Source organism: Paroedura picta, chromosome 8 (genome assembly GCF_049243985.1).
Source record: "Paroedura picta isolate Pp20150507F chromosome 8, Ppicta_v3.0, whole genome shotgun sequence".
Classification (NCBI taxonomy): Eukaryota; Metazoa; Chordata; class Lepidosauria; order Squamata; family Gekkonidae; genus Paroedura; species Paroedura picta.
In genome coordinates, this window is record NC_135376.1 from 99,170,533 (window position 1) to 99,195,110 (window position 24,578).

Here is a 24,578-nt window from a genome sequence, read left to right on the forward strand (position 1 = left end):
AGAACCACTGAGAGGGCAAGAAAGTGAAATTATAACAGACGATGAAGAGAGGGCGGAACTGCTTAATTCATATTTCTTCTCTTGTGAGGGAAATAGTGCTCAATGTGGCAAAAATGTATCTCAACAGAAGGGGATGGGAATGGTGGCCTAGGATCACTGTGGGGGCAGAAACAAAGGCCCGTTCCGCACCAGGATCAATGTTGCAAATTGGTTTCGGAACGAAAAACACCATTTTAAATAGTGGAATTCATCATTATGCATACCTGTCTTTGTAGTGGAATCCAGTTCTATCGTTTCCCACAGGTTTCCGGTCTCGGCAAAAATCGCTATCCAGGAAGCGATATTTGCCGAGCTTTGTCCCGCCCCTGGCCGTCAATCAAACGAGCAGCCAATGGGCGGCCGTTATCATGCTCCCGAAAAGCCCCTTTCCCTTTAAGGCAGGTTTTAAAAAAAAAACACGTTGCAACGAATCTGCGTTAATTCGTTGCAACGGAGAGACCCATCTAGCTAGCAGGTGGCGTGTGAGCTGCCGTTTCATCGTTCCCATGCTCCCCCAAGTGAAAAAAAATCCATCCCCCCCGTGCACAGGCACGATTTCCGGCTGAAAATAAAGGGAAAATAAACCAGCAAGCTGGGCTGTGTGGTGCTTGGTGACTTAAAACAGAGGGACTGCAGCCGGGGAAGCCTCACTGGGTGAATGAAGGCTCGCCAGTTCGTTGCTCTCCGCTCGCTCCGAGAAAAAAAAGTGGCAATCACTTCGTCGGAAGATCAGAGGAGAGAGCCAGGGGGAGGGACTTTGCTGAAACCACAACAATGGGAACGCACAGAACTTTTTCGCTAGTGTTGCAGATTGGTTGCAAGAGTGTAGCGCTTTCCAGAGGGTGAATCCACTTGGGATTTCCCTGGAAGTGCCACAACGAAGCGCTTTTTGTGGATTGGTTTCAGGAGTGTGGCAGATTGTCTACGATGTTGTGCATAGCTGCATTTTAGTAGCGATTACAATTTGCCACACTCCTGCTACAAAGAATCTGTGCGGAATGGCCCAAAGTCTTCTGGGCCAGATGAATTGCAGCCAAGGGTATTAAAAGAACTTGCAGATGTAATCTCTGAACCTCTGTCCATTATTTTTAAATTTGGATAACAAGTGAGGTGCGAGATAGTTGGAGGGTGGACGAATGTTGTACCCATCTTCAAGAAGATCTGTAGCTGGCAAAATTTTGGAACAAATCATCAAACAGTTGGTCCTTGAACTGCTGGAAAAGAGAGCTGTGATTTCTAAGACAGCACGGATTTTTGCAAGAAGAAGACATGTCAGATCAAAGTCACCACCTTGCTGGATCAGGGGAATGCTGTAGACATAGTTTATCTGGATTTCAGTAAAGCTTTTGATAAGGTCCACATGATATTCTTGTTGACAAACTGATAAAATGCAGTATGGATCCTAATTCTGTGAGGTGAATTGATAACTGGTTGACAGATCATACCCAAAGGGTACTTGTAAATGGTTCAGCATCCTCTTGGAGAAGAGTGAGAGGTTGAGTGTCCTGGGGCCTGTGTTATTCAACATATTTATAAATGATTTGGGATTAGAGGAGGTACTTATTAAATTTGCAGATGATACTAAACTGGGAGAGGTAGCAAACACAACAGAAGACAGAACCAGAATACAGGATGATCTTGATGGGCTCAAGAACTGGTCTAAACTTGAATAAAATGAAGTTCAATAGGGATGTAAAGTTCAAAATGTAAAGTTCTGCATTTAGGTAGGAAAACCCATCTACACCAATACAGGATGGGAGAGAATTGTCTGGACAGGGGTATGTGTGAAAAGGATCTAGGAGTCTTAGTAGACCATACATTGAATGTGAGTCAACAGTGTGACTCAGCAGGGGAGATGACTGATAATGGCGCCATGCTAGCCCGTTCTGTAACGAGCTCCCGAGCCAAGCAGAGGGCCAGGAGCAGAAGCACCTGGCAGACCTGAGTGGGATGCGCAAATCTCACTCGCTGGTAGCCCCCAGGAACCGGGACCCAAAGAACTATTGCCCTATAAGCTTGCTGAATATAACTGCTAAACTGTATAGTAAACACTTTTCTCCTTCTTTGGCAGTATAGCTCTTGCTGTGTGGAAGGCTCAGGTGTAGCTTTTGCATTTGGCAGATAAGAAAGTCTTCTTGGTGGTGCACCTTTAAAAAAAAATCTGGTTGATCATCTGACACTTGGCTCTGCAGCTCTTTATTTAGGCTCTGCAGGTGTGCTGTTTTAGAAAGTTTTTTCTTTCCCCCTGCTTCTGTGGAAATGGACTGGTGGATACTGGCAGCATAACGGAGGGGTAACGGCACAGGAGAGTCAGAACCTAGCAGCCTAGCGCACCCATTCCAGCACTGGACACACGTACGAGGCCTCTCCAACGAGAGTCACCTTAGCTGTGAGAGAGGGGCCGGCATGAGTCTCAGAGTGCACTTAGAGTCAGCTGCAACGAGAGCCCTGGGAACGAGGCTTCTCACAGAAGATTCTACCGACTCTCCCTGCAAGCCCTCACCCCCACCCAGAACTCGGAGCCCCCCAGTGGGCAGGGAGGGACGTAAAAAATATCTTGTACCTACCGGATAAGGATTGACGCCACAAGAGAGGAAGAGCTGCTCCCCTGGATGATTCCTAGGGCTTTGGCTGGGTCTGCATCAGTTGGTGTGGTGGTAGATGGAGGCGCCAGCAGAGAGACGTGGCTGATAAACTTGGGGCCCGACGAGGGAGCTTGGGACCGCGATTGGGACGCACTGGTGCCTGGCTGGTCTCATCTTGTTTTTAAATTTTTAACATATTTATTAATGATCTAGATGAGGGGGTGGAGGGACTATTCATCAAGTTTGCAGATGACACCAAATTGGGAGGGCTGGCAAATACTCCGGAAGATAGAGACAGAGTTCAACAAGATCTGAACACAATGGAAAAATGGGCAAATGAGAACAAGATGCAATTTAATAAAGATAAATGTAAAGTTCTGCATCTGGGTCAGAAAAATGAAAAGCATGCCTACTGGATGGGGGATACGCTTCTAGGTAGCACTGTGTATGAACGAGACCTTGGGGTCCTTGTGGATTGTAAACTAAACATGAGCAAGCAGTGTGATGCAGTGGTAAAAAAGGCGAATGCCATTTTGGGCTGTATCAACAGAGGCATCACATCAAAATCACAAAGTGTCATAGTCCCATTGTATACGGCACTGGTCAGACCACACCTGGAGTACTGTGTGCAGTTTTGGAGGCCTCACTTCAAGAAGGACGTCGATAAAATTGAAAGGGTACAGAGGAGAGCAACGAGGATGATCTGGGACCAAGGGACCAAGCCCTATGAAGATAGGTTGAGGGACTTGGGAATGTTCAGCCTGAAAAAAAGGAGGTTGAGAGGGGACATGATAGCCCTCTTTAAGTATTTGAAAGGTTTCACTTGGAGGAGGGCAGGATGCTATTTCTGCTGGCTGCAGAGGAGAGGACACGCAGCAATGGGTTTAAACTTCAAGTACAACGATATAGGCTAGATATCAGGAAAAAGTTTTTCACAGTCAGAGTAGTTCAGCAGTGGAATAGGCTGCCTAAGGAGGTGGTGAGCTCCCCCTCACTGGAAGTCTTCAAGCAAAGGTTGGATACACACTTTTCTTGGATGCTTTAGGATGCTTAGGGCTAATCCTGCGTTGAGCAGGGGGTTGGACTAGATGGCCTGTATGGCCCCTTCCAGAGCCTCTTGTGGCGCAGAGTGGTAAGGCAGCCATCTGAAAGCTTTGCCCATGAGGCTGGGAGTTCAATCCCAGCAGCCGGCTCAAGGTTGACTCAGCCTTCCATCCTTCCGAGGTCGGTAAAATGAGTACCCAGCTTGCTGGGGGGTAAACGGTAATGACTGGGGAAGGCACTGGCAAACCACCCCGTATTGAGTCTGCCATGAAAACGCTGGAGGGCGTCACCCCAAGGGTCAGACATGACTCGGTGCTTGCACAGGGGAGACCTTTACCTTTACCTTTATGGCCCCTTCCAACTCTATGATTCTATGATTCTATGATTCTATCTGGCGAGTGGGGAGAGCACTTGGAGGATGCTCTGCCCGCTTTGTCTTGTGCAAGGCTCCCAAGTGTCTCCTTACTGGTGGAAGCTCAACCTGGAGGGGAAGGAAACCTGGAATGCTTCCTCTTTAAGAACTTCTCTGAGACTGGAAGAGTGGAGAGCTGGGTCTCCAACTGCAACCCAGTGGCTGACTGGAAAATCTCCCAGAGCTTGGCCTCTGGCTTCTGTGTCTGCCTCTTTGGTGCCATCCGGTGGTTTGGGACTGAACATCAGCGGAATTTTTTCCCCCTTTTCTCTCCCTTGGCCTTCTGTGGTCAGTGTTGGATTGTGGTAGAAAGTGGGGGAAGGGAGTTTGGGAACATCACCAGGAGAGGAATTAGGTGATTGATCCCAGATGAGTTGGGGAGGGAACAGACTGGAGTGGCAGAGAGAACCCCTGTAATAGGTGGCCCTGCAGCCTGACCCCACCTCGCCAGCTGCTAGAATAGGTTGGGTGGGGGGAAGGGGGGCTGGGAGGGTATAGTAACAGAGGGGCTGGGAGAATTAGGGTGGGTTACTGCAGCTGGGGGGAGGGGTTATTAGTACAGGTGGGAGTTAGAGTCCTCTCTTGGGAGGCAGTGTGATATGGAGGCAGAGGTCGGGCCAAGCGGGGGGGGGCACATAAAGGGGCCGGGATCACAACGATCATGGATCAAGGGCGCTATGGCTGGGGGAGGAGGTTGGACAAGAGAAGGGCTGGGAGCACTGGTGTCCCGTATAGGGCCCAGCCATGGAGACAAGGCTGGTGCTCTGGGTGTGCTCGATCCCCTTCTAACCTCCGTCCCATCCCCAGGGATGTGAGGGTGGAGGCTAAGGGAAAGGGTCCGACATTTGTCTTGTGCAACGCAAGGTCGATTAAGAACAAGGCCACGACTCTGCAGCATTTCTTTGTGGAATCGAAGGCTGACTTTGCTTGCATGACGGAAACCTGGCTGAGAGATGGAGAGGAGGTGGCCTTGAGAGAACTGGCCCCAGTAGGTTATTCTGTCCTTCACCAATCCTGGACCCACAAGAGAGGAGGGGGGTGGCAATTCTGGTCTGGGAGGCTCTCTCCTACAGGGCTCTCCTGGTGCCGGAAATCAGTGGTGGATTGTGTTGGTATTGGGTGGGACTCAGTTGAGAGTTTGGCTGTCTGGTTGGTATATCATCCGCCCAACGTGCCACCAGATGCCCTGCCCCGCCTCCTGGAGGCGGCGGCCGCCTGGGCATTGCAGTTTCCCAGGCTTCTCATTCTGGGTGACTTCAATGTCTATGCGGACGCGCCCTCTTCAGGTTTAGGTGGGGGCCTGGTGTCATCCATGGCGACACTGGGGCTTTCGCAATATGTTACTGGGCCATACACTCGACTTGATTTTTGGTGCCAGGGTAGAGGTGGATCTGGATGCAGCTTTGTGCCATGGTCAGACCACTATGCCCTGTGGGCCCGGATCAGGATACCACCCCTTCCCCAGTTGGGCAGCGGGCGTATTTTAGCCCACCCACAGAGACTTATGGATCCAATTGGTTTCTGGAATGCTCTGCGGGACCCGATCCCTCCTGGCGACTCACTGGCAGCCTTAGTGGAGGACTGGCAATCCCGTCTAACGGCCGCTATAGATGAGATCGCGCCTAAACGTCCTCTCTGCCCTTGACTCAAACGGGCCCCCTGGTACACGGGGGCGCTCCAGGAGAAGAAGAGGGAAGTGAGACGACTAGAGTGAACGTGGCAGAAGGCTCACAATAAGGCTACAAGAACATCTGATCACATGCTTATGAGGGTGTATGAGATGGCAGTGAAAGTGGCAAAGAGAGAGTTTCTTGCTGTGGAAATCGCGTCTGCAAGTTCTCACCCGGCCCAATTATTTAGGGTACTTCAATCCCTCACCGTCCTTCAGGGGTGCAAAATATTAGCCAATTGGATCTCAGCTGTGAGGCATTAGCGAGCTATTTTGCGGACAAAGTCTTGTCACTCCACCGTGACCTTCCTGCCACGATTAATATAGTAAACGAACTGGAGGCGTGTTGGCTGCCTTTGGCAGTGAAGTTTGATGGTTTCAGGCGGCTCTCTTCCTCTGAAGTGGACAAGTTGCTTGATTGGTCAGGGCGACCACTTGCCCCCTTGACCCCTGTCCTTTCTGGCTCCTCAAAGGAGGTGGCCAGACGATAGGAGGCCAACTCAGGGACATTATCATAGAATCATAGAATCATATAATCATAGAGTTGGAAGGGGCCATACAGGCCATCTAGTCCAACCCCCTGCTCAACGCAGGATTAGTCACCTCCAGACTAGATTTCTGTAACTCGCTCTATGCGGGCCTACCCTTGTCCTTGATCCGGAAACTTCAGCTAGTGCAAAATGCAGCTGCTAGGGTCCTCACTGGTACATCTTGGAGGGTCCACATCCAGCCTGTGCTGAGGCAGCTGCACTGGTTGCCAATTGCTGCCCGGATCCAGTTCAACGTTTTGGTATTAACCTTTAAGGCTTTACGCGAGTTGGGACCCACATACTTGAGGGACCGCGTATCGCCCTATGTCCCCCACAGGGCATTAAGCTCTGCGGGGGGAAATCTTTCATTCCCGGCCATAGAGAAGCAAGCCTAGCCTCAACAAGGGCCAGGGCTTTTTCGGTCCTGGCCCCCACCTGGTGGAATGAGCTCCCGGGTGAGCTATGGGCCCTGCGGGATTTGTCAGCATTCCGCAAGGCCTGTAAAATGGAGCTCTTCTGCCAGGTTTATGGTTGAGGCTTGGGTCTGCAAGGTAGAGCGTTGTCCCCCCCCCAGGCGGTCTGAAGTGTACATAATCTCCCCCATTCTCTATCGCCTTAGCAGGTGGGAGTAGATTGCGATTGGCTGCCGCCATGTTATGATTTTTAATGTCTTTTAATGAGGTTTTAATTGGGATTTTTAAGACAATTGTTACTCACCACAAGCCTACCAAGGGAGTGGAGGGAAATAAATCTAATAGTAATAGTAGTAACAGTAACAGTAACAGTAACAGTAACAGTAACAGTAACAGTAATCTCTTCTGCCCTAAACGTCCTTGTAGAATGTGGAGACGAAACAGAGTGGTTACAATTTTTAGATCAAAGGTGGGCCATCTGGCTCAGCCTGAGAATCTTCGCACCCTTTCTTGATCCTCGATCACCCGCCATAATTCTAATGTCCCCCTCCCCTATAGTGTGGGTCCTATATATGTAGCCATTGTGCCTATGTTAATTGTCTCTACCAAGAAGTTTGCTCAATGCTTCTTGGCTGCATTCAGTTTCTGTATTGCCTATTCAATGAAGCTTCTCTTTGGATTTCACCTGGAGATCTTGGATGCTTGCTTTGAGAAGACTTTATTAACTGAACTCTCCCTGGTTCATGACAATTTGGCAGAAACCTTCTTCTCTGTGTTAATCCTTGGTACCTACGACCTCGCCTGGACATGGCTGGAGATCTCAGAGAAAAACCCTTTTGTGCACCGGCTGGATGGGGGTGCACCACGCCAGCCAAACCATGGCACAGTTGGGGCCGAGAGGGTTGCAGAGGGCTGAGTGCTCTCGCCCCCCAAGCCACCATTCGAACAGACGAGGAGCCAGTCATCCCCTCTGCTTGCATCCAAGACGGAGGAGGTCTAGGACCTATCGGGCTGCCCATAGAGAGGAGGTTTGCACTGGTACTGGCACAGCTTACAGGGTTGGAATGACACGCCGTGCCTGCTGAAGGCCCCAAGGGCCTCTGCACCATTGTTCCCCATGACCAAACAGCCCCGCTTGCTGCCTGGCATGCCGACCCTCCAGTCCCTGGAAGAGGAAGTAATAGATCTCACCGGGATAGATCTGAACAAGGAGGACTGCCAGCACCTGGTCAACACAGGGAAACTGGAGAAGCTGATCCGCTACATGGAGGACCAACAGAAGGCCATCTCCACCCTTGACTGAGTGGGCCCAGGACTACAAGAAACTCTGGACTGCTCAGGTGTCCATGGAGCACTGGGAGAGACAGCAGGCTGTGGAGGCCCAACTGGCAATGCCTACCACAGCCACTACCCAGACCTCTCTGACGGAGAGTGACCGGGCGCCTGCCGGCATGCTGGTCCCCACGGATCTGGATTCCCCGGACCTGGGTAGCGATGGACTTGGTACACAACCCATCGCCAGAGTGGAGGCGATCTCCCATCAACCGAACCTCCACCACAGGGAGGATGGAACTTTCCAGCCCATTCTGGGGGTGGGAGACACTGGCCTGGGACCCAGGCTCGCTTCTGCGAGCTTCCGCCCTGGCAGGGCATTGCAAATCGCGAGGCAGGGGATCCCTCCCACGGCTGCCCCATAGACAACTGGACTGGAGTGGGGCGCCCACAGGTCTGGTGGGTCCGTGGAAACAGGCTCCATCGCCACTCCCCACACTCCCGGGGAAACCCCTGTTAGGATCTCAGGGAATGGGGCTTCAGACAGGACAGTGGCCCTGGACCTGGAACCCTGCCGCCTTTCCCCTTGGGCATCCCTTTTTGCCCCTGGCTCTCCTGGCTCCACCGATTCCAGCAGCCCTGCCCTCACCACCCATCCCGGCACAATGCAGGCCCTCCTGCCTCTGGACGCCCTGGCTGTCCCAGCAGCACCTGGGACCTTTGCAGCCCTGGCCGCACCACCAGCACCAATAGTTCCGGCCCTTCCAGATGCCCTGGCCGTGCCGGGCACTCCCATCACCACAGTGTCAGGCTTCTCCATTCTCCTGGGCATCGACTGGATGGACACCCATCGACCAGTGATTGACTGAGGTGAGAAAAAACTGGATTCTGTCCACCCCAACTGCCAGCTACATTTTTGGTACAATGAAAAGTCGACCTCCCCCATGGTGGTCGTGGGCACCCTGGTGCCATGGTCCCGTTGCCTGCTCCTCCTGGACCCTTGGTTGTGAGCAATGGGGATGTATGAGGAGGGGTTATAGGGCATCCCCGACTGTTACAGAGACTTAGCTGAAGCCTTTTTGGAGAAGCAGTGCAACCAACTGCCCCTGCACTGACCTAAAGACTGCACCATTTGTGCCATGGGCTGCCCTCTCTAATGCAAAACCGTACAATATGATGCCCTGCCCCACATGTACTGGGGGGAGGGTGATCTGGACCCACAGATTGACACTGTCTTTACCCCAAAACAACTGGGGTTGCTGGTCCAAACCCACAGTCAAATCAAAGCAAACCCCCCTGTGGCCTCGCTGCCCTTGACGACTGACCTGCCAAAACGTAGGTTGGCCCTACAGGGCGACCCCGATCTCCCCTCCCTCACCAACCAGGTAAAATAACACAACGCAGTCTGGAATCGAGGCGACTAGCTCTACATCCCCGCCCCCCTCCAGGGCCGGGTTCTGGAAATCTGTCATGACAGCAGGACAGTGAGGAATTTCGGTTTTCTCAAACGTGAAATTTGCTAAGCCGGCAGTTCTGGTGGCCTAAGGCCCAGAGTGATGTTAAACAATATGTTTGGAGCTGCCTGGTGTGCCTGACTCACAAACGTGGGCTGGGAAAGCCACAGGGGCTCCTCAAACCTCCAGAGGTTCCCAATCACCCCTGGGAAATCATTTCCATGGATTTCATCACAGATCTCCCGCCCAGAGCTGGCAAAACCATGATTTGGGTGGTGGTTGACCTGTTCTCCAAACAAGCGCACTTCGTGTCATGCACTGAGCTCCCCTCAGCCCCAAAACTGGCCAAGCCCATGTGGTACATCTGCACTGGTTTCCGCACAAAATAATCAGTGACCAGCGCAGTTTGTTGCCTGGTTTTGGGGGGCCCTTTTGGACCTGGCAGGGGTGTCCCGGGGCCTCAGCACCGCATACCACCTGGCCACCAACGGCCAGATGAAACGGGTGAATCAGGTGCTGGAGCAATACCTAAGGTGTTTTTTTTAATTATCACAAGGATGATTGGACCCATTTGCTTTCTCTCGCAGAGTGCGCTTACAACAATGGAGAGCATGTCAGCACTGGCTGGGCACCCTTCAAGGTCATCCATGGGTATGCTCTGCCCCCCTTTCCAACTCTCGAGGGCCCACCCAAGGACGGGGACACCTCACTGCCGGGGGTGGACAAGTGGGCCTCCAGGGTGCGTGAGGCTTGGGGTGAGGTGACAGCAGCCCTGCGCAAGGCCAAGGATGATTTTAAGAGGTTCGCCAACCGGCGGCGCCAGGTGGCTCCTGAATACACAATAGGGGATAGAGTGTTCATCTTCACAAAACATTTAAAAAATCGCCGGCCCTGCAAGAAACTCAGTTATCAGTTTGTGGGCCTGTTTAAGGTGATAGAGGTGGTGAATGAGTTTGCTGTTGAGGTGGAACTGCCCAAGTCTTATAGTAAGGTCCACCCAGAGTTCCACGTCAGCCTCCTGAAAAAGGTGCACCCTCCTGATGAGTGGCACTTAGACGTCCCCCCACCTCCGCCCGTGATGGTGGGAGATGAGACCCATTATGAGCTCTCAGACATTGTAGACTCCAGGCTCCTTAGAAAATGGCTACAGTATTTGGTTGCCTGGAAGGGATTCCCTGACTCTGACAACGAGAGGGTGGATGCTGAAGACGTGTCGGCCCGTGCTCGTGAAATGGTTCCACGGATGCTTTCCGGACAAGCTGGGTCCTCAACTCTCACCGCTATAAGGGCGAAGGGAGTCTTGGGGGAAGCCGACTGTCATGCCTGGCATTTCGGCATTCCTGATGCCCTTTTTAACCCAGGCTGTAACATATTTCACATGCACTCTGAACCTGTCACCATAAAGCCTTCATGCCTCTCCTGTCTCCAATCTCCCTTTGCATCCCCCTGATGTTCTCAGTGGGACACTCTTATCTCTTCCACCCTAAACGTAGAATGCGGAGACAACACAGAGTTGTTACAATTTAGATCAAAGGTGGGCCATCTGACTCAGTCTGAGAATCTTCATACCCTTTCTTGATCTTCGCTCTCCCACCATAATTCCAATGTCCCCCTCCCCTATAATGTGGGTCCTATATATGTAACCAATGTGCCTATGTTAATCGTCTCTGCCAAGAGGTTTGCTCAATCCTTCTTGGCTGCATTCAGTTTCTGTATTGCCTATTCAATAAAGCTTCTCTTTGGATATTACCTGGAGAATTTGGATGCTTGCTTTGAGAGGACTTTACTAGCTGAACTCTGCCCGGTTCATGACATGACCTTTTTCATAGAATCATAGAGTTGGAAGGGGCCATGCAGGCCATCTAGTCCAACCCCCTGCTCAATGCAGGATCAGCCCTAACCATCCAAGAAAAGTGTGTATCCAGCCTTTGCTTGAAGACTGCCAGTGAGGGGGAGTTCACCACCTCCTTAGGCAGCCTATTCCACTGCTGAACTACTCTGACTGTGAACATTTTTTCCCCTCATATCTAGCCTATATCGTTGTACTTGAAGTTTAAACCCATTACTACGTGTCCTCTCCTCTGCTGCCAACAGTAACAGCATCCTGCCCTCCTCCAAGTGATAACCTTTCAAATACTTAAAGAGGGCTATCATGTCCCCTCTCAACCTCCTTTTCTCCAGGCTGAACATTCCCAGGTCCCTCAACCTTTCTCCATATGGCTTGGTCCCTTGGCCCCAGATCATCTTTGTCGCTCTCCTCTGTACCCTTTCAATTTTATCTACGTCCTTGAAGTGAGGCCTCCAGAACTGCACACAGTACTCCAGGTGTGGTCTGACCAGTGCCGTATACAATGGGACTATGACATCTTGTGATTTTGATGTGATGCCCCTGTTGATACAGCCCAAAATGGCATTTGCCTTTTTTACCGCTGCATCACACTGCCTGCTCATGTTTAGTTTACAATCCACAAGTACCCCAAGGTCTCGTTCACAAACAGTGTTACCTAGAAGCGTATCCCCCATCCAGTAGGCATGCTTTTCATTTTTCTGACCCAGATGCAGAACTTTACACTTATCTTTATTAAATTGCATCTTGTTCTCTTTTGCCCATTTTTCCATTGTGTTCAGATCTCGTTGAACTCTGTCTCTATCTTCCAGAGTATTTGCTAGTCCTCCCAATTTGGTGTCATCTGCAAACTTGATGAGTAGTCCCTCCACCCCCTCATCTAGATCATTAATAAATATGTTAAAAAGTACCGGACCGAGCCCCGAGCCCTGAGGTACCCCGCTATTCACCTCTCTCCAGTCTGATGAAACACCATTGACAACATCATCCACCACAACCTAATTTGTTCCAGTTGTTTACCCAGAGAATCACCTCTAAATGTATTTATGGTAGGATTCACACCATGTTTTCACTGCCCCCCTACAATTTCCCTTATGAAAATGTGGAAGACCACTTTATAGTATCCAAAGAAGTGAACTCTGTCTCATATTGGAATACATGCCATTCATCTTTCGAGCACCCCTGCCATTTGGTTTTATTTTGCTGCAGCAGACTTTACGAATTATGGGACATCATGTGCCGAGACAAATGATGCCGCTCCCGAAAGTATTCCTGGCAGACAGGGCAGGTCAGCTTGTCCTCTCTCCTCCTGCTGCTTTGGGACTCAGGGAATGTGCTCTCCTTTTTGTGGTGGGAGCGCATGTGGAACACAAGGTCAGATGTCATACGGAAGGAGAGGTTGCATTTGGCGCACCAATTCTGGGCTGCCACCCCAAAGGAGGTAAAGGTGGGGGGCAGGAGAGTCAAAGAAGCAGAGTGGGAGCCTGAGGTGGGTAGGGTCAGGAGCTGTCCTTCCGTTAATCGGGGCCATAGACCTGGAGGGCCAGAGAAAGGACCACTCTGTAGCAAAGAAGAGCTACTGAAATCACTGACAAAGACCTTGGAAGTGAACAAGCTGCCATAGCGCATGACATCAGTGGCACTGATGCATCCTGGCAGATCCCCCAGGCCTTTTGCCAGATTGTTCTCCTCATGAGGAACAGCCCCAGACTTCCTGTCCAGCAAGCGCTTGGCTGGCTTCCTGAAGGCACTCTTTGGTTCCCCAGCCACTCTGGTGGGCCAGACCAATGAGAAGGCACTTCCAGGGGAACTTGGCCTGGGAAGGCTCAAGGCCTGCTCTTTGCTGGAGGGAGTTGCTGCAGCCCTCTGCTGTGGCTCATGCTCCTCCCCGGTTTTCACCTTCTCTTTTGTTTGCTTCACTTCAGTGAAGGCAGTGTCCTTCAGAGCATCCTTCTTAAGGAAAGCAGGTTTTCTTGTAATGGACTTCCAGAGAGCTCCTCCTGATGACTGCTGTCCCAGGTTACCCTCCCTGCCCCCACCATGGTGTTCTTGATAGAGGCAATTTGTCTTCTCCAGCAGAACCATCTTCTTGCCTTGGCTGCTTTCTGTTTCACTGGAATTTGCTCTCCTCTCCCCACCCAAGTGACTGGCACCATCTTTCCAAGCAGCCATTTTGTCCTCAAGGTCCCTGGCCAAATTGTGGAAGTTTGTGGGCTGCTCTGCTGATCTTCTTTTCATGACCTTTGGAGTACAGAGGCTTCTCCGGAGCTGGGCGCTGTTCTCTGGGCAGCAGAAGAAGCGGACATGTGAGAGGTAGGCATGCTCCCAATGGAAAACTTGCTTGCAGCTCGGACAACACAGCTCTAAGAAGGAAGGTGAAAACTGGTTAAAGGTCACTGATCCAAGTCCCAGTGGGGTGTTCTGCTAGTGATGAGGGAAACAGGGGACTTGATCTCCTGCATAGTAGAGACCTAGCAAGGCAGTCTCTTTCTCTCAGCCACAGCAGTAACATCCGGAAGGACTGTGGCAAGAATAGAAAGGAAGTATCCTGCACATGGTTGTGAAAGTAATTATTGATATTATTACTGTTTTGATTAATTCGTTCATTCATTCACTCATTCATTCATTTATAGTTTAATTTGTATAACGCACGATCTGGGGGCAGTGAACAACAAAGTCAAAAGCTAACAATTCATTACAACAGATATATATGTCAAATACAAGCTGTAGTGGAGACAACTCCTTCAGATAGTCCACCAGTAGGAAAAAGGAAGTCCAGGGGATCTGCACAGCAACTGCTGATGAAACTGCTGATGAAACTTTCTCCTATTGGTGGAATATCCCCTACTCAGGGCCAACCATGATTCTTGCTTGGTGTAGTGGTTAGGAGTGCGGACTCCTAATCTGGTGAGCCAGGTTCAATTCTGCACTCCCCCACATGCAGCCAGCTGGGTGACCTTGGGCTCGCCACGGCACTGATAAAACTGTTCTGACCGAGCAGTGATATTAGGGCTCTCTCAGCCTCACCTCGCTCTCAGGATGTATGTTGTGGGGAGAGGAAAGGGAAGGGGATTGGAAGCCGCTTTGAGACTCCTTTGGGTAGAGAAAAGCGGCATATAAGAACCAACTCTTCTTCTTCAGTAATATCAGGGCTCTCTCAGCCTCACCTCCCTCACAGGATGTCTGTTGTGGGGAGAGAAAGGGGAAGGTGACTGTAAGCTGCTTTTAGACTCCTTTGAGTAGAGAAAAGTGGCATATAAGAACCAACTCTTCTACTGCTGCTGCTGCTCCAGATTCTGCACTCCCCTACTTTTCTGAAGCTGTGGAGAGTGTAGCTTTAGAAAGGGAATATAGGGAGAGAGTTTAAAGACCCTGCGAAGTAGCTGAGCCTTAGTATCAGTTGCTTGGCAGTGTCTAGGGTGGAGGCTCCAGGCTGCTCAGACAAGGCTTTTCATTTGGATGAACAGATAACTTCAAGAGGAACTAAGAAAGAAAAGGAAAATGTTCAGGAAATGGAGGGAAGGACAGAGCTCTAAAGAGGAGGAAACTACTACAGGTTACTAGGCACTGTAGATCAGTCGTCAGAAAGGCCAAAGCTGAGAGTGAGCTAAGATTGGCCAGGGAAGCCCATTGTAACAAGAAAAGATTTTTCAGTTATGTGAGGAGCAAACGTAAAGTAAGGAGGCAATAGGCCCATTGTTGGGTGCGGATGGACAAACTCTAACGGAAGATGCAGAGAAAGCAGAAAGGCTTAGTGCCTATTTTACATCTGATTTTTTCTCACAGGTCAAAGGGTTTAGGCACATCTACAGATGGCAGTAGCCAAAGGATAGTGTCTGGGTGGCAGGTTAACATGGATAGAGAGATTGTCGAGAGGCATTTAGCTGCATTGGATGAGTTCAAATCCCCTGGGCCGGATGAAATGCACCCGAGAGTGCTCAAAGAACTTTCCAGAGAACTTGCACAGCCCTTGTCCATCATCTTCGGGACCACTTTAAGGACTGGAGATGTCCCAGAGGACTGTGAGAGAGCAAACGTTATTCTGATCTTCAAAAAAGGGAGGAAGGATGACCCGGGAAACTACAGACCAGTGAGTCTGACCTCTGTTGTGGGGAAGATAATGGAGAAGATATTAAAGGGAGCAATCTGCAAACATCTGGAGGACAATTTGGTGTTCCAAGGAAGTCAGCATGGATTTGTCTCCAACAGGTCTTGCCAGACCAACCTGGTTTCCTTTTTTGACCAAGTAACAGGTTTGCTGGATCGGGGAAATTCGGTTGATGTCGTTTACTTGGATTTTAGTAAAGCTTTTGACAAGGTTCCCCATGATGTTCTGATGGATAAGTTGAAAGACTGCAATCCGGATTTTCAGATAGTCAGGTGGATATGGCATTGGTTAGAGAACCGCACTCAAAGAGTTGTTGTCAATGGTGTTTCATCAGACTGGAGAGAGGTGAGCACAGTACAGTACCTCAGGGCTCAGTGCTTGGCCCGGTACTTTGTAACATATTTATTAATGATCTAGATGAGGGGGTGGAGGGACTACTCATCAAGTTTGCAGATGACACCAAATTGGGAGGACTGGCAAATACTCCAGAAGATAGAGACAGAGTTCAACGAGATCTGAACACAATGGAAAAATGGGCAAATGAGAACATGATGCAATTTAATAAAGATAAGTGTAAAGTTCTGCATCTGGGTCAGAAAACTGAAAAGCATGCCTACTGGATGGGGGATACAATTCTAGGTAACACTGTGTGTGAACGAGACCTTGGAGTACTTGTGGATTGTAAACTAAACATGAGCAGGCAGTGTGATGCAGCGGTAAAAAAGGCAAATGCCATTTTGGGCTGTATCAACAGGGGCATCACATCAAAATCACAAGATGTCATAGTCCCATTGTATATGGCACTGGTCAGACCACACCTGGAGTACTGTGTGCAGAATGTCGGCATGCAACAGAGCTTTCTGGCAAGCCTAGATAAGTATTCAACAAGAAAATACCTGAAAAGTTGGCATTTGAGATGAAGGGCCTCCTGACAGTACAGCAGAAGGAAAGCCCTTAGTTCTCATAATGTACCTGTGCATTATGTCAGTGGTCCCCAACTTTTATTAGGCTGGGGACCGGCAGGGCATCGGGCTGCACCCGCGGGGACCGCGCCCGCGCGGGCAACGCCCATGCTTCGGGCCGTGCCTGCGGGCCGTGCCCGCGCAATGAGCCGCGCCCGCGAGCCGCACCCGCGGATCGGGCCGCGCCCGCGAGCCGCGCCCGCGGATCGGGCCGCACTCGCGGGCCGCGTCCGCAGATCAGGCCGCGCGGGCGTGGCCTGCACAGGCGCAGCCCGGCCCTGATTCCCTCTCCCCGCCCTCCCGCAGTAAGAAGCTTCCCGGGCCGCAAGCTTGCGGCCTGGGAAGTTTTTTACTGCGGAGGGGGGGCGGGGAGAGGGAGCCGCGGCCCGGCGCCATGGCCTTTGTGGCCCGGCGGCGGGCCGCGGCCCGCAGTTTGGGGACCACTGCATTATGTTATCTGTACCTATTTCCTGTTCCCTGTAAACCGCCCTGAGCCTTCAGGGGAGGGAGGTAAATAGATAGATAGATAGATAGATAGATAGATAGATAGATAGATAGATAGATAGACAGACAGACAGACAGACAGACAGACAGACAGACAGACAGACAGACAGACAGACAGACAGACAGACAGATAACGTTGCAGACCTGATAATGCTGTTCTGACTGAGCAGTACTGCCCAAGCTCTCTCAGTGGGGATTAGAAGGGAAGGTGAATGTAAGCCACTTTGAGACTCCTTTGGGAAGTGAAAAGCAGAATATAACAACCAATTCTTCTTCAAAGATACTCCCTTGACTGCAGCTTTTCAGCATCTTGGTATCTGCTAGCTTCACAACAGCAGCTTCACACAGGGTGCAGGGAGATGTTTACAAGCCTATTGAAAAAAAGGAACATCAGAGTCCTAGCTTAACTGACCAGTGTGCACACTTACTCACAACCCAGTTTAAGCACAAGTGAGAACAAACTCATTCAAACATAACTTGACTGATGTCAATGAGACCGGACCACTTTCTGCTGTGCCATGGGAATCTTGGCTTTGGGCGTTCCAGCTGGCAATCCCATGTGGTGCCATCCCTTCAGATTCCCTGGACACATACAACTGCCAGCTTCCAAAGAGAAGCCATGTCTGCCCCAGACAGAAAGGGCTGGGAAGTGGCAAGCTCAGGTGAGATCTCATGAGATGGCAAAGACTGGCAAACCCGCTCTCTCCTTTCCAAGCTGCCAGTCACCTCTCAGGGCCTGGAGCCTTGGGCCTGGAGATTTCTTGTAATGACAGCTGGTCTCCAGATGAGGAAAATCAGTTCCCCAGGAGAAAATAGCTGCTTCCCCAAATCCTGCCCACCTCAAATCTTCACGAATTGCCGAACCTGGAGTTGGCAACCCTCACTGGTCCAGCTGTCCACACTCACCGCTCTGGAGCTGCCTGCCGGCTTGGATCTCTCCAAACCCCAGAAGTTGGGAAAGTTCCTCATTGTACCAAACCAGGAGTTCCTCATTCCTGAATATGGACCTCGTGGGCCGATAGTACAGCTGGCCATGGCTTAAGTAAGCTTCAAGGTTCTGCTGTTTCTTGTTGGCTGCAGCCTGGACCAGCCTCATCCAAGGAAATCCACCAGGGCTTGGCACTGCCATGACATCTACCTGTTAGACAGAAAGCAGAGGCAGCCTGATGTAGCAGCTGAAGTGTTGGAGGAGAATCCAGGAAATGTAGAATCCAATCTGCGCTCTGCCATGGAAGCTCTCAGGATTACCTCAGGCCAGCCACTCTCAGCCTGACCCACCTCACAAGGTTGTTGTGAGGATAAAATGGAGGAGAGGAGACCGATGTAATCTGGGGAAGAAAGGCAGGGTATGAATACACTTGAGAGGCATCTCACCTGGCCATATCTGCTCTGGGTGAGCCCTGCCATGTTGGGGACTATAGCCATTATAACAGCGAGTGTTCTTCCACAAACTAGATTTAGTTCATGGCTTCTGTCTCAAGATCACATTGAGGTAGTATTGCCAGGTCATGTGTGGCAACTGGCAGGAACTTCAGGGTCAGGGACATGGGAGCGACACAATGTTATTTATGCTGGGAGAAATCTGACGTCGGCCAGCTGTAGGAACAGTCGGAAGTGCTAGGAATAGCTGGAAGCTCTATGGTAAAACTGTAGATTCCTAGAACTACCCGATGTCATGTCTGGATTTCCCCCAAAGTTACATCACAGTGCATGCAGCCCCAATTTTAAATAAAATCTCCCCCAAAGAGGGCAGGGTTCTCATTTCTGTGTCCTGAATTACAGTACTGGAGACACATTGGGTTGTGGGTTGTGGACCAACAGTTCCTCACTGGGACATTTACTGCATGGAAGGCTCCATGCTGGGCTGCAGCCTGCTGTTTGAGCCAGGTCAGGTTGCTTTACCTCTTCCTACACCTGCATGGGGGAACATTTGGTCCGCTGTACCTTATCCACCCTGAATTTGGCTCCCGCACAGGAGCGAGAGGGGACATGAGGTTCCCTCATGCTGCAGGACCGTGTGGGACTTTTTTGTTTGTTCAAGAATGCAGTATTGTGTTAGTAGCAATACCACATTCTTAAACAACCACAAAAAAACCTCAGCCACCTGGGGCTTCCAGGGCTGAATCTGCATGGAGCTTTTATTGCAATCCCAGGTCGATTCAGTCCCTGCCATCTACATAGCATGCAATTTACATAGCATGCCATCTACAAGCATGATTGATCTGGAGTGACCTTACCTTTTCCCCACAATATCCTGGAGTGGTTTTAACTGTCAATATTTGAAAAATTGCCATGAATAAGCATGCAGCTCTCTGCTTTTCCCCGAAATAACTTGTTGCTGCCCCATGGCTCCAATGGTGTAACAAGGAAGTCTGTCCCTGGTTGGCTGGGCGCCAGTTCAAATAATTCCTAATTCCTGATTGCAAGATTTATTTTATTTTTTAAAGGTTTAATGTGACTGTGCTCCACAATCCACACTTCTCGCAGCAGAGATTTGCCTCATTCTGTGAGAGGCTGCTGCTGTCTCATCTCTGCTCGTCTCAGCTCCCCTCCCACCTGCCCTCCTGTCCTCCCGCCCACTTGCAGATTCATTCCCTGTGAAGTAGGAGAGGCTGAGAGATCAGGGAGGCAGTTCTCTTAATTCTGGGTCCTCATCTCTGCTCATCTTGCCCCCCCCCTGCCCACTCGCACGTAGGCAGGCTCATGCAGATTGGTTTCTCTTTCAAGTCAGTGGGGGGGGAGTACAAAGACTTGGGTTCAAATCTATCTGAATTCAGCAGGATCGAAATCAGAAAAGAAAAAAAAACAACCTCCGTGCAGATTCAGCCCAGGTCACTGTATGTTGGGTTAGGGTGGGGAGGAGCTAGGCTTGGATAGCCCAACTCTTCTTCAGCCTCACAGCCCAGGTCCAACATAGGCCCCATTCTTGTCCATCAGCATGGTATAACATCAAAATGTCCACCCTCCAAAGCAGTCATTTTCTCCAGGGAAATGGATCACTGCGGTCTGAAGTCCACTGGTAATGCCTGGATATAACCAGCAACCCCGAGTTGACCATAGTGTCTCCTTGCAGTCACCCCCACTGTGCAGGGAGACCTTAACGCTCTCTTGCCCATCCCTATACCTTAACAATATAATGAACATTCCTCTTCTCTGAGCACTTCAGCGCAATGAAAGCCACCGTGTCCAGCTTGGTATCCTGGAGCAGGCAGGGCCCCAAAATGGTTTCCTTGGTGATTTCTTGTGTCGTGTGAACTGTGACCAGGGCATCAGGAAAGGGCTGGTGCAGAAACCAGTTATCGCTCAACCAGACACTCTTCGGCAAAAGTGGAAGTTCCATCACCAACCTGCAAGGAGTAAAGGATGACAGAGGATGAGCAGAAGTGAGTTCTCCTCATAATTGTCTGGCACATTTCATAATATATTTTTATGCTTTTATGGGTGGCCTAGAGTGCTCCACAAATTACAAGTGATCTCTAGACAGCAGAAATCAACTCCCCAGGGGGAAATGGCTGCTTTAGAGGGTTGAAAAGGCTTCCTCGGGAGGTGGTGGGTTCTCCATCTTTGGAGATTTTTAAACAGAGGCTGGATAGCCATCTGACGGAGAGGCTGATTCTGTGAAGGTTCAAAGGGGTGGCAGGGTACAGTAGATGAGCGAATGGGATGTGAGTGTCCTGCATAGTGCAGGGGGTTGGACTAGATGACCCATGAGGTCCCTTCCAACTCTACTATTCTATGATTCTATGAGTCCCTCTGATATCCTCCCCCTCCCCAGGCTCTACCCCCAAAAGCAACAGGAATTTTTCAAACCTGGAGTTAGTACCCCTAACTGGGAGGTCCCCAGTCCAAACCTACACACTCATGCATCAGCTGGAGGGAACACTCCTTGAACACCAAAGCTGTGTATGAATACTGGCTCATTTTATTTTTGTAAAATTCCTGAATTCCCCATTATGTTTCTTCAATTCGATTTAAGTTTATACTTCAGCTCTGCAGTTTCTCCCAATCACCTCATAGTCCTGAATTTGGCCGCCAGCAAGCAGAGGACTAAGGTACAGAGGAACAGTATATTTCATATTTCCCCTGTGCCTGAATAGGGGGGCTGGAAAAGTGAGAATATTTTTTTAGAGAGACAGTATAGTGTAGTGGTTAAAGCATCCTTTTTCAGTCTTTTGACCAAGGAGGTACAGCTGAAATATTTTTCAGGCTTTGAGGTGCCAGGAAGTGAAGTACCAGGGCACGCTGAGAGGGCCTGTCCTAATCAGACCCTCTAACCAGTACACCACACAGGCCTGGAAGTTGTTAAGACCTCTTTGTTTTGTAACTGAGGGATATTTTCCACCCGCTCTATCAGTAGTGCCTGCACCTTCCTGGCTTCTCATGTGGAAACCTTTCCTTCCATTAGAGAGATATCATGAAGCTGATTTGGACCCAGTTGTTCCAAATCCCTTCATTTTTGGTCCTCTGAGCTCCAATCATGCTGAAGCTGGTGGCCATTTTTAAGACTTACAACGTGGTTTTCTAATTTGTTATGCCTGCCACAAAAAACCTTAGGACCAATGCAAACAGGCATGGAGAGTAGCAGCTTCTTACAATAATGTTCCCCAGGATGTTCCAGTTCCCCTCATTTTGGGCCCCATAACACCCTCAATCCTCCTGAAGTCAGTGGCCAGTATGGAGATTCCTAGCTTTATTTTCTGATGAGATACAAGCACCATAAACAAAAGGTCAGTCACCTCATTCTAGTCTTACAGGTGCAAGGCTGTTATCATGATTCATATTTTGCTCTCCTCTTTCTTCCCAAGAAGACACTGATGCCGGGGAGAGCTGAAGGCAGCAGGAAAAGAGGAACGCCCAGGATGAGAGGAATGGACAAAACCAAAGAACCCTCAGTCAGCAAGACCTGAGCAGGCTTGTTAATGAGAGGCCATTTTTAGGTAATTCATGCACAAGGGTACCATGAGTTGGAAGACACTTCACAGCACTTAAAACACACACAAACTTTTTCATCCAGATCTTATAATAATAATGATGACGACGACAACAATTTATTGCCCACTGTTCCTCAGAGACTCAGCACACATAACAACATATTTAAAACAATAAAATAATACTTTAAAATCATTGTAACATTAAAATCCATAATAGAACCATAAATCACCTCCTTCTTATATCAGGGATGTAAGCCTAGGTTTAGAATTTGATGCAGATTTGATTGGTGTTTTGAACATGAAGGCCAGAATTCCAATGCCGTTGTAGGCCTGGTGTAACAGCTCTGTTTTGGAGGCCCTGCTGAACTGTCCAAAGTCCTGCAGGGTCCCAATTTCACCAGGGGGGATATTCCAGTCTGAAAAGGCCTTGGCCCTGGTTGAGGCCAGCTTGATATCTTTGGGGCTATAGATCTTGAACAGATTTTGCTTTGTAAATCTTAAATTCTTAAGATGTGGTTTCCAATTAAATTCCAAACCCTGCTTCTGCTACTACCACAAATTAATTCAACAATTTCATTTGTCCTTGAAAGTTGGGCACCTTTTCAGATCTCATTAGTCCAATTCATCATTAGTAGACATACGCAGCATGTCTGCTCAGAAGTCAGTATTTTTAGTACTGCTTACTCTCATGTAAGGGTATACAGGAATGCATCCAGAAGACTAATTGGGGGGCATTGATCATTTTTCCTGCTAACAACCAATCTGATACAATGCTGCAATGGTTCAGAATGAATCCCCAGAGAAGAAATTCAGAATGTCTTTATAGTTTGACATCTGGCATATGGTTTCTCGGGATCATAATTTTTCTCCAGTAAGGTCACTAGACATTGCTAAGACTTTAACATTTATTAGGATAACTACCATGCCTTTTATTAAACCTACCAAGAGTTAAATATAGTATAAAACAAAATTGTGCAGTGTTTTTCACATTTCACCCTTCTTGTTGCATGCTTAAAAGCAGGTGCCACCTGAGGGTGCAATATGCGTGATATAAAAGGAGAACCTGATTCATTGGATAAAGCCAGTAACGCTACAAAAAGTTGAGGACAATAGGAAAAGAAAAATACCCCCCAAAAGATACATTGATTCAAGAAAGGTAGCCATGGCTTATTTCCTCTTGACAGGTTTGACCCACCCCCTCCACTGCCTCACCATGTGTTCCAAGACTGTAAATGAAGCTTGTTGAGGACATAATGCATAGTCAACACCACACTGCTATCTAGTAATGGGTGGCAAAAGACACACAAAATAGACAAAGCTTTTTAGCCAAGGAAATAGCACCATAATTTTGACTTATCTGAATGTATTAAGACTAAGCCCTCTTATGACCAATGAGAGCTCTGCTAAACTAGGGTGAATTAAAACAAATTTGCCAGGCAAAAGAAGAAGAAATAAATGTATTAAATTTATATTAAAAATATTAATAAGAAAATTACCCCCCCCCCAAAAAAAAAAACACTTGATTTTATTCTCCTGATGTCAACTGCTTGTTATATATCACTTTCTAAGTACTGTTGAAGACATTTTTCCCAATATATCTTTATTATATACCTGGTCAAGAAGTAATAAATATAATTTTTAAAAACAGAAACGTTGCCTGGACAGATGCAATTTTAATTACGCATTTGCAACCAACAGCTAAACAGCAAGCACAGGGAGAGAAAACTGGTCACTCAATATGCAGAACTACCCCGTGGTTTACAGAAGACTTAATTAATTCAACCCTCCCAAATCTGCCCAGTAACTCTGAAATTGCAAACAGCTGCAACATGCATGATGTATACACATTTTTAAAGCTGTTTGGGGGGGCGGGGGGCGGTTTAGAGACACATCTTGTAAGGATAGATTTAATTGCGTTATCTACTCCCCATCAGCTTACACACAACAAAATATTGGCAGAATGGCAGAACTTCCTCAGTTCTAAAATACACAGTGAGGCCAGGTTCTAAACAAACTTGGAGGGGTAACACTTCATTGCCAGAATTGTAAAACTGTTTTATTAATTTCCATGTATAATCACGAAACCAAATTTTAAAGCAATTTTATACATTGAGACAGCAGGACAAAAATAAACGTTAATACTGCGGAATTTAGCCCGATCTCAGAAAGTGGGCAAGGCCAGCCCTGGACAGGATTTGGATGGTTCGGGGTCGCTGCCCAGAAGCAGGCAAAGGCAAACCACCACTGAACGTATCTTGCCTTGAAAAGCCGTCAGGGCTGCCATAAGCCGGTCACAATTTGAAGGCTACAAAATAAGTAATCTGACTTCTTCAAGCAGGGCACTTTTCTGTCTCCCCCCAATTCCAGATCAGTCCATTGTGCTAGCGTCTGCAAGTGCATCTTGCCGTTCCGTGCAGTCAAAGATGCCTCGAGAGCAGCAAAGTGGGCTCCGTGTGCGCGCTGCTGGGCGGCAGAGTGCGACTGCGACGGCTGCCCTTCCGTTCCATCCCCAGCAAAGAATCGACGGAGCGGCTCGGCCGGCGAACGCTGCCCTTGCCCCCGCACAGGCCCCTGCCCGACCCGCCCAAAGGAGGCTTGCCCCGGCGAGCCCCCGACGGCCCCGCGGCCGCGCCTTACCTGCGCGCCGTCCGGCTGTACTGCCTACGAGTGGCCCGCGCCGCGGCCGACGGGGCGAGAGGCAGGCAGGCTGGCTGGCTGGCTGGCGGCCCGAGCTCCTTCCTCCTCGCTCCCCTCGGCCACCCCGCCGCGGCATCAGGCCAGCCGGAATGTCCCCACGGGGGCGGAGCGG

At 49.5% G+C, this 24,578-nt stretch overlaps 1 protein-coding gene across 5 annotated transcripts; it reads right to left on the reverse strand.

Annotated features, from left to right (window-relative positions):
- Positions 1 to 12,432: 12,432 nt before the first annotated feature.
- ZNF488 (zinc finger protein 488) lies at positions 12,433 to 24,578 on the reverse strand. Of its 5 annotated transcripts, none has more exons than XM_077350934.1 (4): positions 24,407 to 24,578; positions 19,963 to 20,185; positions 17,745 to 17,976; positions 12,433 to 13,627 (listed from the first exon to the last, which is right to left on the reverse strand). In XM_077350934.1, exons 2-4 carry the CDS (start codon positions 20,176 to 20,178, stop codon positions 12,480 to 12,482), a joined length of 1,596 nt encoding a protein of 531 aa, XP_077207049.1. In that variant the 5' UTR covers positions 20,179 to 20,185; positions 24,407 to 24,578; the 3' UTR covers positions 12,433 to 12,479. The 5 variants fall into 5 exon arrangements, with proteins under 5 accessions (XP_077207049.1, XP_077207048.1, XP_077207052.1 ...); XM_077350933.1 differs by lacking the exon at positions 24,407 to 24,578 and adding an exon at positions 21,575 to 24,303; XM_077350937.1 differs by lacking the exon at positions 24,407 to 24,578 and adding an exon at positions 18,087 to 18,166 and having other exon boundaries at positions 19,963 to 20,123.

Bases quoted from the DNA above. Each gene is read 5' to 3' on its own strand.
- ZNF488 (XM_077350933.1), bottom strand. The intron at 17,977-19,962 runs GTATAGGGATGG...TCTGTCTAACAG, and splicing joins ATGTTCATTATATTGTTAAG to GTAGATGTCATGGCAGTGCC. The intron at 13,628-17,744 runs GTGAGTGTGGAC...CTTCCTTCTTAG, and splicing joins CGGCAGGCAGCTCCAGAGCG to AGCTGTGTTGTCCGAGCTGC.